General features: G+C 29.7%; 1 protein-coding gene across 2 annotated transcripts in view; it reads right to left on the reverse strand.

The window, feature by feature from the left end:
• Positions 1 to 12,378, reverse strand: part of LOC124535373 (serine/threonine-protein kinase Doa) — a 57,054-nt gene extending 44,676 nt beyond the window's left edge. The window contains exons 1-3 of one of the 2 annotated variants that reach the window (XM_047111579.1): positions 12,285 to 12,378; positions 10,482 to 10,676; positions 7,713 to 7,846 (exon numbers count right to left, since the gene is read on the reverse strand). In XM_047111579.1, coding sequence (XP_046967535.1) covers positions 7,713 to 7,846; positions 10,482 to 10,676; positions 12,285 to 12,350 — 395 coding nt within the window. In that variant the 5' untranslated portion in view covers positions 12,351 to 12,378. Of the gene's footprint in view, positions 1 to 7,712; positions 7,847 to 9,869; positions 9,910 to 10,481; positions 10,677 to 12,284 lie in introns of those variants that run through there. The other variant, XM_047111581.1, reaches the window with a different exon arrangement.
• Positions 12,379 to 12,792: the final 414 nt, after the last annotated feature.

Genomic DNA, 12,792 nt, shown 5'->3' on the forward strand with positions numbered 1-12,792 from the left:
ACATTGGTGCAACTTTGCATGAAGATATTGTAAATTACATGGAGCAAATCGAATTTCTAAAATATTGCACAAAATTGAAAGATGGTAACTAACATATTCAATGTTTCCGATTTACAAATGAGTGTAGACATTTTGTCCTCATTATTTTATTAGACTAGTGAGGATACTTCTTACGTACATTTTGGCACAAAATGTTATTATAATTTTAGAATAGTATGTTAATGACGCGATTAAATACAGATTCAATTCCGGTGCGACTTTCTTTTTGAGTATTATTTGATTTTATAATAACATACGATACGTAGACGGTTGTTCGAATGTTATAATGCGGCTGTGATCATAAAAAAGATAAATGGTCGATTGCGGTCAGTCTGCGTTTGACGATCTCAATGCAACAAAGCCGTCTGACCGAATACATTTTATGTGACTTAATAAAGGCACCGATATACAAGTCGATTTATAAATAGAAATCGTGCAAGCAGACAACGTAAATGTTCATAATGCACTTAAACAAATAAAGAACAAGAAATAGGAAGAGAATAACAGTGTAATTTTACTGGAACTTCTATCGGGTAAATTGATGTTGATGATATCATAGGTTCGAACAAGGATAAGCTCTATTATAAAAATAATTAGCCAGTGTCAATGATGGTACTAATCGTAAAAAAATGGAACGTATGAGCGCAACGTGTACGGTGAGACCCTGATGATGCCTCAGTCGGGGATGAAGACAAGGCCACACTGATGTGCCTTTGTCGAGTTAGCAGGATATGAAAAGCGACCTCGGTAACATAATCCGATACATTTGTAGGGGAACAGGAAACGATTTTCTTAATGATCATCGCCTTGAATCGATGTCAAAATTAAACGTAAAAAATTGTAAGCACTATACTTAGAATTCTCACTGTTCGCAAGTGGAACTCACTATATTCATGAATGTACATTATAAAGATGATTATAAGTTATGAGATAAGACATTATGTGCAGGAAAAACTAATTTTAAGAGATAAATTCATCTTTGTAAATAAGCATATTTTAAAAAAGTCTTTCGATTTCAATAATAAATCAAAATGAATTTTTAAGATAGCTTTCATTTTTTAATTTCATCATTATTTGTACAAAATGACAACAATATTTTTGAAGTAAATATTGCCATGATCTCTAATTTCACGATTTAAAAAAATATGTATGGTATAAAGTAACGATTCGATATAATCAAGCACGGTTCGAGTTTCAGGTTATGTAAGATTTAAGATTGTCGCCTAGATAGCGATCGTGTCTAGTTAAACCGATAGATTACCTAACATGGTCTTGGATAACTTTATTGCAGAATTAACATTAGACCAAGGTACAGGACGTTTGTTTATTTACTATGGCTTTATAACTTTATACTAAGTAACAATCGTGCAATTCTATTGAGAGATTGATTGAGCATGACAACGATGCTGTGTGCGTGTGTCGCAAGAGCGAAGCCTAAAGCCCAGATGTCAGGGCGCGGATAGTCGTATTTGCAGTTTGCAAAAAGCTCAGCGTGGGTCGACTGCACCTACTGCACTTCTAGTTTTACTGTGTCAAGAACAACGCCTCTCGTCCCCCCTACCCGCGCCGTCTCGCCATTATTTTGTCACCTGCGCTTAAAAATTATATAAAACCCCATAAGAAGACACTCTTTATGAGGTTAATAGTCAAAAGTGTTGTACCGTAATTAAATAATGATATTATAATCATTATTACTTCAACAAAGAAAAATTACCGTTTATTAGGAGAATAATATTAATTTAGCTCATGGCAAAAAATAAACAAATATGACTGAATGTTATCCAAATGAATTTTCAGTATTTATTTAGTCAAGTTAAAATAATACTTCTTGCAAGGTTCACAGACTCGCTGTCCCTTGGCTTGGTTATAGCAGACGGAATGTGCAAATACCTGTTTCAATGCAATACAATACATTACAGCACCAAACGAATTTGAAGCGATGACGTGAGTCCTGTTAGCAAAATACCAAATAATACACGTACCGAGATAACATAAAGATTACCGTTTTAGCGTCTGACCTTCCACGGGTCCTTGGCATACAATGATTTCGAAAGACGTGAAAATTAAAAGATATTTAAACATTTAACCGCCATAATATGTAGCATGAAAAAAAAAATCGTGAGGCGAGTTACATCCCCACAATTTTATCATATCAACAATTTTTTTTCTCTTTGTATTCGTTTCATAGGACTCTGTTCCTGTTACTCTGCAAACATTATCAATTACTCATTCATAATGTATCCACGTGTTAATTCATTTCATATTTAAAGCTTAATAATTTTTAAATTAAGTTAATTGTAAGGGACTGGTGTACCTGATAGGTTATATTAAATAAAGCTTTTTTTTTTAATTTGTTCGAGTGGTCTGTCACTTAAGTCGCACTCGATTCGTATTTCGTACGCTATTAACTTGTGTAAATTATACATTTAGGTGCAGCCTGCGATTGTTATAATTTACAGTTGGGCTCAACCCGTGTCTGTTTGTATCCTTGAGTCACTCAAACATGCGATTAAAGAAAACACGTTCAACACAAGAGTACGTGAACAATTTGTGGGCCAGTCGCAATTATTATCGGCGGTCCTTTGTGTGAATATCGACCTATAATTCCAAGTCTCGTATTTATGGTGCTAATTATATGTTAAATTGCAGAATTAGTCACATCAATTGTTTAATTTTGTGAACAAAAACATTTTATCTATCATATACAGCCGGTTATATACGTCTCTGGTAACGACCGATTTCGAAACTTCTTCGTGATGATAACACTCAAATTGAATTCATATTAAATAATTGTTTTTTTTTTTTTAAATAATACCAGCGTGTGCGGAGGCAGGTGACAGTTACCCACATTCATCTTCTGTACCTGTGACGTTTACACAAAATTTAATGACGTTCAGGGCAGTTGAAGTACTTAAGCCGGGAAACCGTAATAATCAAACTCACTTTCGCATTTATAACAAAACAATTCTTAAGATAACATTAAAAGAAAGTCAGTTTGAAAATGAATTGCAAAACAAAACGACTGTTCAATGTTTTATCTTAATAGCATTACAAGACATGTCATTTGGATATAGAGATAGTTAACAAGAAATAATATCAACGATTTCCATTAAATCAAGTAACAACTCGAGCCGAGACAAGGTAGGTTTACATGTAGCGCACAACATTGGTAATCTAATTAATGTTAAAGGCTTTAGCTGATTAACAATTCACCAGATGGCTACGACAATTTTGTGAATACAATGTGTAATACGTGTAATAAGCCCTTATCATTACACAACATGTATATATAATACAGTGAAAATTATCAATAAAAGAACTTGAAAAAATTATTATCTGCTAAATTCATGATTATAATTAAACTAGTGATCAGCGGTGAAGGAAAATCGCAAGGAAATCTGCATATATCGGATGAAAATCTGCCAGCCCATCTGAAGCCGCGTGGTTGAATAATTTCCAATCATCTTCGAAAAAAAACAGGCCCTTGTAAAGGACGTAAAATGGAAAGAAGGCTCAAGAAGCTCTTACTTATTTAGAAATCTATTTCACTAAAACCATCCATAAAATTTAATCAGTTACAAAGAGATACACATTAAATTGTAGGTATGTTGTGCGAATAAATTAAACATTAATTTATCGTTAATTCGTTAGGCCTATTAGCCCGCTTGTAAAGGCTTCATATTCACGTACAAAAGCAATTGGTCAAAGGTCAATCTGTTGCATCCGAATATTTGTGTATAATTACAAATAATTTGCAAACATTTATATTGTATAATGTTGTTTAAATTGTATGAGATAAATGAGAGTGATTAAAAAAATTATGACTACAATAAATTATGTTTAATTGCTCGTTACTTTCGATCTAAATGTTTTTTTTTTTTTTTTATATAATCAGTATTGCCTGTGGTTGAAATTCGTAGATACATTTTTGGACGTTTTTGTGCAAGTCAGTGTGTTTATTAGCACAGCGACTTTCGAATCACAAATATCTGATTATTTTCCTTATTCAGAAATTAAGTACTCATAATATATTTCTAGTAGAAACATTCGTTAAAATCATAATACGATTGCCACAAAAGTAACTCAATACTTGTCAATATTGTAAAAGTCAATATTTTCGGCCACTCAGGATAAATCACTCATAAGCCCAAAAGCTATATAAATCAACAACTAAGCATTTACACTGGAATAAATAATCTTACATCAACTCTGGAAGCAGTAAATTTTCGACAAATGTATAATAATGAATTGTCTTTCTATAAAAATAGTTTCATAAGCTTACTTCTTCATAGTTAGTAGTGTTAAAAAAAATGCCTACTAAGTGTTGTTAATAGTTTAATATATTTAATTACGATATTTAACAAAAAAAACATGTAAGTAGTGACACACCGACAAAAAGTTCATTTTTTTGTAGGCACCATTTAGCACGACTATAATCTGATTGACATGACATACCTATTCAATTCTCTCTACACAAGTACATTGCTAATGGATTCCGGTTTTTCGATGAGTATACACGTTATGTCGGAATATACCCACATGCAAAAGTTTATGCGAGTCTTTGGATATTTCCAAGGATCATAATTATATATTAGTATATTATGTGTTCTTATGTAGTGCAGGTATTAAGAAAATTATTAATTGGTAATGGAAAACTTGTAATCTTTATTTAATACATAATACAAATGCGAGAAACAACGACGAGTGACGGTTGAACATAAGTTATTCAATTCATCTCATTTAAAACAATCAAAATTTTTTGTCAACAGTTTTTATCGCTATCAATTAACGTAAGTTTCTTTTTTGTTAAAATGGAAATTAGAATTCTTAACCAACATGTCATTAAATAAAATACCCAGGAACATATTTTCATTTAGAATACTTATAGGGAGGAAATCTTACCCAAAACTGTGCTGTCACTGAAATTACTGGAACTAATAAGGAAATAACGTTATAGATGTTACGATTTATAATATACAAAAGTCATTACGTTAATTTATACTTTGTACATTGTAAATAAGATCCTTTTTTCGAAGTTTTCGTCCAGAATAAATTTTGAGAGCAGAAAAAAAAAAGAAATGATCAATAAACAACATTAAAACCGGTAAAATAATTTACCAAAAACCTGATATGAGATAAGTGCAGCTAAAAATCAAGATATTTTTTACACGAGTGATTTAAAAATGTATTTATTATGTTAAATAATTTTAAGGAGAGCTAAGTAAAGTGACGCCATCTATCTCAAGTTAGAGGAGTAACTTAAACTAACGATAGTAAAAACTTCATAAACCTCAATATTTGTCTGCTTACCCTTGCCGACAACCTTGCACACACCTTATATTTGTCGTACTCGTTTTATTTTTATATGTTTGAAAGATACGTACCTATACCGCGGAAGGCCTACCCCGCCGAATGGGTTAACGAGAGCAATAGGCTTTAATTTAGCAACAGCATTGCAACAAAATTCAATATTACGACAATCATAGAATTAAAAATAGGAACAAAAACTTTTGAAAGAACGATAAAATATTGTGTTAAAAATCACGGTTACAACTCCTAACTAACCTAAACGCTTAGAAAATCAATTCTGACGCGCCGACCTTCTTTTCTGTTTCTTTTTTTTTTTTTAATTTTGTAATCGAACTTCGGTCGCCTTAATCAAATATGTTATTCATTGTCTTTCTTGCCTTGACTTAAATAAAAAAAATTAGTATATTTCAATGTAACTTTTTCAAAAAAAATATGAATTGAACAAGAATGATTTGAACAAGATCATTTTTGAAAAACCAAAAATGATTTAATAGTAATTAAGTCATTATAGCTCTATTCAAAGACGAAGGCGCGCTTATTCACTCATTAAATTATTATTGGCGTGAATAGTATGCCTGAAACGACTACGAGTAAGGAAAATAATACAAATTAGATTATATTTAGTATTAGGTTTATTCAATTAGAAAAGCAGAAATTTAATGAGAGCCATTCGTGAGTGAATGGATCTATGCCCTACAATTTTCATGAGCTTTTATAATCTGAGAGAATCTAGAATGACTCAAGGTCATTATTATTCAACAAAATTAAATTGTATAAAATAGTAAAATATGTCTTTGGACAATCTATATCGGTTTAACAACCGGCGTAGACACGAATAAAATATTAGAAAGTTATTGAAGTAGATTATTAACGCAGTATCGGAAAAGTAGAATAGAACTAACAACCTCAAACCGTGGGTGTTGTACGTGCTAGAAAGCGAAATTTTGCTAAGCGCAACCATCAAATATTATTGAGCACTGCGAATTCAACACCAGTACTTTATTACAATCCAAAGCCTTCTTTTTATAAATCCTTTTTTTTTTTTTTCCCAAATGAAAGGAATAAATGTAAGCGAATTTTGTATGAAAAACGCTAAAAAATAAACAATTCTCGCAGTATTTTCCATTCGTAATTAACTGATAACGTGACGTATCTGACTAATGAACAGTCTTTTTTATCACAAGTCTTTTCTGTGAAGGAATTCGTCAAATAAAGCAATTAATAACTTTGATTAGGCAAGCAGTTAACTAGATTAGATGACTCATTTTTTAAAATAAATTAATGGTTATTATTTTTGTTAATGGGATAACTAATAGCTGGTCCCTAATTATGATATCACTGATGACTTATCGAAGATCGAAAACGTCGATCGATTCTTGTTTCAATTAGATGTTGGTTTTGTTAGCCAAATTTTGAATTAACATAAATTATTACAAATGATATCGTAAACTATGTTTAAACTAATATTCAATTTTATCTCATGTGCGCAAAAGAGTTAGATAGATGTTGGTCCTATCCCAGTCCCTATCTAGTGTAAAGCAGAAATTATACCGATATCTCATCATGCATTTGAGTCATCAATATTTATGTGGTTATTAATAACCCGCATTACTATACGAATCGTGTGTTACCTATTTATTGTACGTCTTGTTGCCAGAAACCTTCACACGAGTGGCAACAACAACTGCACAAAATTTAATCGATCGTATTAATGATGCTGGAATGTGTAATATAAACAAAAACAAAATTATATATTTTATATACATGTATAACTTTACAAATGCATACAACTACATTATTAAACAGTTTATATTCGATTTTAAATTGAATGTTAACTTTTTTGGTTGTTGCAAGGGTAGACAAAACACCCTGGGTGAAAACGAAGACGCGACTTTCACTTTTTGATGGACACAAAATTGCTTTTAATGCATTAATTGACACTAATCATAATTAAAACTTACAAAAACTTAGCCTTTTTAGTGTACAAATTGATAACATTTGCAAAAAACAAATTTATATATGAGCGCCATCTATCGTACAGTAGCAAAACAACATAAGTACAGCTTACATCATCTGCTGATAGATGGCGTTTTGTAATATATGTATATATATATATATATATATATATAAATATATATTTTTTTAATATATTTAGAAATATTCGTTATTCGTGTAATTATCACAAAAAAACATGCTCAAATGCCATATTTGGATTAAATTATGCATTGGAATGTATAATTGAAATATATATAACTGTTATCTTTAGCTCATACATTTCATTTGTCAATTTACCTATAATGTTGATGCATTTTAATAATGGAGGGACATAAGTGGAATCATAAAAGAAACATTATATTAAATACCTGTCACGTTCTCTGCTACGGCTGCGCTTTCTGTACGACTCCTCCCTGGTCCCGTCATCGAGGCGCCGTCTCTTTGCCTCGTATGATCTTGACCTCGAATGTGACGCGTAATGCTTCCTTCGAGTACGCGGCATCTGCAAATCGTGTCACGAATGTCACTTTCAGTCCAACGCCACGATTGGTCCCCATATGTGCACCATGAATAATGGTAATTAATGTTAGCCAGTATGTATGCAGTTGTTAAACAGTATAACAACTGCCTTACAAGTTAAATGGCAATGTTCATGATAGAAGGCAGAAAAACAAAGCATTTCCAAAATCATTTAGCTGTTTTTTTTTAAAAAAAAAGTTTATTATGATGATATTTTATAAGAAAATGCAGTCAGGTTTCACCAATTGTTAACAATCCCATCAGTATATCTACTATCAAACATTAGTAAACACAAAATAAACATTGTAAATTAATACATGTCTCTAATTAATTATTAAGTTTGCAGGGCACTGGATTAGTAATAAACAAAAAAATCTATATAAATCCAAAGCATAGCTTTAATTAATTAGGATATAATTTGAAATTACATTTTTATTTAAATATTATATGAAAACAAAGTTCATGTAAACCACATTCTATACTTTTTAAACTGTTGAACATGAATCATTATTTATGTTATAACAATGAATTAACTGAAAACATCATAATGACATGAAAAAAATATCTATGATATATTTATATATGATGAAAATTGTTCAATCTGATTAATGAAATGTTTCAGCTAAACCACCTTTGTTTTCAATTACATCTGCATTACAAAATAGCACTTTCACACAATGCTAATTTTGGTGTTTGGTTAAATAAATAATTAATGTTTCTTACTTTCAAATTCTAATTGTAGATAATTAGCAACAATAAAAAAGAAAACTACTGTTTTTACTTTTTTAATCATACATATTGAAGTAAGAATTAATTAAAGCTCAGATTTACTTCTCCGTATCACATAATTTAATATGAATTAAATTATCAATTTACAAAAAATCACGGTAATACTTATATTTTGTATGTGTTGCATGTAACATTATTTTATCAACAAAGAAGTATTAAATATTGATTTACTTGTTCAATATGCTATAATATGGCTGAAAAGTAGCTTAAATGCGTTAAGTAAATTTTTTTCTTTGAGACTAACATAGATTAAAATAAGGAATAGCTTTGCTAATAGTATACTTATGCATTTCAATGTTGTCATTACATGTAAATTGTATTATTTAACCATTTAACTATTAAAAAAAGGAATACAACGATAAGATTGATTTCATATCACAAGTGTCAAATTTTCTATAATTAATATTATTTTATTGAGAATGCTTGACAATTTCAAAGTAGTTGATTCTAGTTTCCTTTTATAATCTTGATATGAATATTAAATAAATACTTAATTTTATTAATAATAATGTGTAAAAAATTCAAGTAACTTGCAGCAAGATTAAAAAAATAGAAAGTAAATAATATTGTAACATGCAATAGTCATAAATCATCAATCATAAATTAGTGATTATTGTAGGATGCACTACTACTCGCAAGTTTAGTGAGGAGAATCATGATTATATTTGAATTGTTTTAAATTGGAGAATAAGAAACAATTAGTTAGTTAAAATTGCCAAAAAACATATTCTTTTTTATGTATAGAAAAAATGTTATAATGTATAAATTAACTTCCAGAAAATTTTAGTATGATTTTGTATTGAAGCCAGCCTATACTCTCAGTATTGACAATCCACAAGATATCAATTTAGCCATACAAAAAAAAAAAGGCCCCGACGAATTGAGAACCTCCTCCTTTTTTTGAAGTCGGTTAAAAATAGCTGTCATGTTACAGAGTTTTTCTTAAAATTATATTTTGTGTGACATTTTGTCCTAGAGATTTTCAATACAATTTTTTTGATGTAAATATAATCCACAAGTAGTTAGGGAAAAACTCTCATATGCATTGGAAGTTAAGTTGTAGTAAATTGGCATTATGTGAAAGTATTTTACTATCTGAAGCCATTCCAGTATAAGAATCATGCATATTATGTACAGTTGCTAAATATTGTCTATTACATCAATGTTCAGATTTAGTTTAAAACAAAAAGGAAAGTACTGCAGGTACTTCCACTTACCATAAAAAGGATACCAAAACTCGTATCCAAGCAGTAAAAGCTGAAAAACATGAAACTTTTTAGACCACAAGTAATTGGTCAAAACATTGGTGTTATATACTAATAAACCCACATGCATGGAATAAATCAGTAATTGAAGTTATCATTACTGGTAGTTTTTAAACCACAAATTCCAACATTAATATTTTTTTAAATATTGATTTTATCGACTGACTCACTTTCTAAATATGAAATTTCGTTTTGTTTCCTTTCGCTTATAAATAATTAATAAAGTATATGTATAATATGAGATTATTTTAATAAATAAGTACTGTCTGAATAAGTACTGTCGGGTGATAAGTTTGTATGCTCTCACCAGCTGTAATATTGTAACACGTAGAACGTAATATAAAGATTATTAACATACCAAAAATCTAAATTTGTTTAAAAAAGCCATTTCCTTCCGTGTCCAAAATTAAGTTCTTAGAATAACTTAATAACAAAACATCCCATGCTGCGTAAACTAGATGTCACTATAAGTTATTTACATGCTGACGCCATGTTCTTTCTACGGGTCGAGGAAGCCCTACATACGCTAAAGAGAAAAAGATCTAGGAATTTAATCAGACTTACCCTCAATTCACGTAAATATTTCAATTTACACCAAAGTAGTTGAGTAAAATTAGTAAGACAATTCCAAGTTCGCGATGCAGAACCCTGAAGAATGCTTCTCCGTAATAGAGGCCCGAACATCGATCCAATTGCAAGACAGCCAATACTTATTTGTTGGCAACACTGCTTTGGCGTAAACTTAGCCAAAACAGCTTCCTGCCGAGAAATAAATTTATCACACAATAATTACAAAATACAATAAAATAAAATAAAATTTCAAAAAGATATTGTAATTGAACATAACAGTTCACATTATATAATTTTTAAATCATTTTAATAAATTTGTTATAGTTACGTCAAAAACTATTTAAAAAGAGGATATGGTATTACCATTCGAAGAAACAAAGACAGTTCTGCCAACATACTGAACATTTCGTTCAAAAACTAGAAATATGTTGTTAAAAGAAGTAGAACTAATGGTATTTTACAAATACAAATAATAATTATTTAGTAATATTAAAAAAAGTTCTTAACTTGGAAAATCCTCTATTTTTCTGCAGTTTTGAATATACTGCTGCAACTGCACTGAATAATTTTGGAATATTACGATACGATATTTTTATTTGTGAGTTATGTTATCTGTTTGAAGATAAAAACAGCGGTAAACTTGAATTACAGAAGCTGGACTATCTTTAGACTAATTAACAAAAATCATATAACTTTTATAAGTTGATGGCATGTACGATGTATGATTTCCCACGAAAACTGTATATTATTTATAATGTGCAATATAGTATCGAATTATTTAAATAGGGAAAAGAGTTTATACTTTTGAAATGAAACATTAGTCAGCTAATCATTAAAAATAATAAATACATCTTCGTCAGAGAATTAATTCAGACCTAAGATCATATTTTGAAACAAAATTATGCATGCACGCAGAAATGAAAATTACGTATCAATAAAGTAAAAAATATACATGATTGTCAAGTGTTTTTTTACAATAAGTGTATTTTAACTAAACTTTATTTTATCTAATCGAATAATGTAGTATTATCGTCGATAGCTGTGAAGAATCAATATTAATATTATATAAATGTGAAAGTAACTCTGTCCGTCGGACAAGAGCGGTTTGGTAAAAGCTCTGAACCGAATTTGATGAAATTTGTTATGAAGCAAATTTAAACTCCAAGGAAGGACATAGGATACTTTTTTGCTTAAAACGTGACAACCAAGCCCTAAAACGCAAGCGAAGCCGCGGGCAACAACTAGTAAAAAAAATTGAATTATACCTATTCTATCAGTACAATTAATAATAATAATAATCATTTTTTATTAGAATACTTTTTTATAACTGTATGAATAAGTCAAAGCAAATGTATAATATCTAAACATGTCTTTAAAATTATAGATATAGGTATCTATTATTTAGAAATAAAGCTGTAGAGTGTATGTATATTAGTGTGAGGGTGACTTTCATCTCAATTAAGAATCATAATACATGTGTCTTAGACTTAGAGAACTGATATTGACTAATCAGTGCCTAAGCATGTGATCAGCATTATTAAAGGCATGAACAGGGTATACCAAAAGTTAAAAATATATATAGTGGATTGGATATCAAAATCCTAGTTATATTCAAATAGTCTTTGTCATTTTATTTCTTTAAACATAGCTCTGTTTTATTTTAAGATATAACAAAAATAATGACTTATGAGCAAAATAAATAATTGTAGTCTCATCATAATATTTTCTCATGGATGATTAGTTTATTAATACTATTTTACATACGTTGTTACAAAAAACTCGCATTAATCTACTTACCAAAAAACAAATTGTGTTTATATGAAAGTATAAATGAAACCGACAAAGAGAACTTAGTTTTCTCATTGAGTAGCTGTGTATTGTAGCCTCACCACATTTTCACTGAACAATAATCTTATTAGTTTTACTCTAGATGTTAATGTACGCGATAAGATAATACACACAATTTAAACTAAGATATATTTTTTCGTCTAATCTAACTTCTACAGATAACGTATAAAAAAAAATTAAATGGTTATTCTTGTATTATCTATTTGAGAATATCAGAATTTAATCACTGTATTTATAGTGTTTATCTCCAAGGTGTATCCATAAGTTACTTGTGATTTTTTATTTATTTAGTTAAATTTATTAACAATTGTCTTATGAAAATTTAACACGACAGTCTCATAAAACAAAATGAAATGTGATTCCCGAAGCACCGATTTCAACGCGAACGAAGCGATAAACTATATAAACAAAACAAAATAGTATGAGAAAATTAACAACAGTGTTTCAGTATAATTAT

This window comes from Vanessa cardui, chromosome 14 (genome assembly GCF_905220365.1).
Source record: "Vanessa cardui chromosome 14, ilVanCard2.1, whole genome shotgun sequence".
Taxonomy (NCBI): domain Eukaryota; kingdom Metazoa; phylum Arthropoda; class Insecta; order Lepidoptera; family Nymphalidae; genus Vanessa; species Vanessa cardui.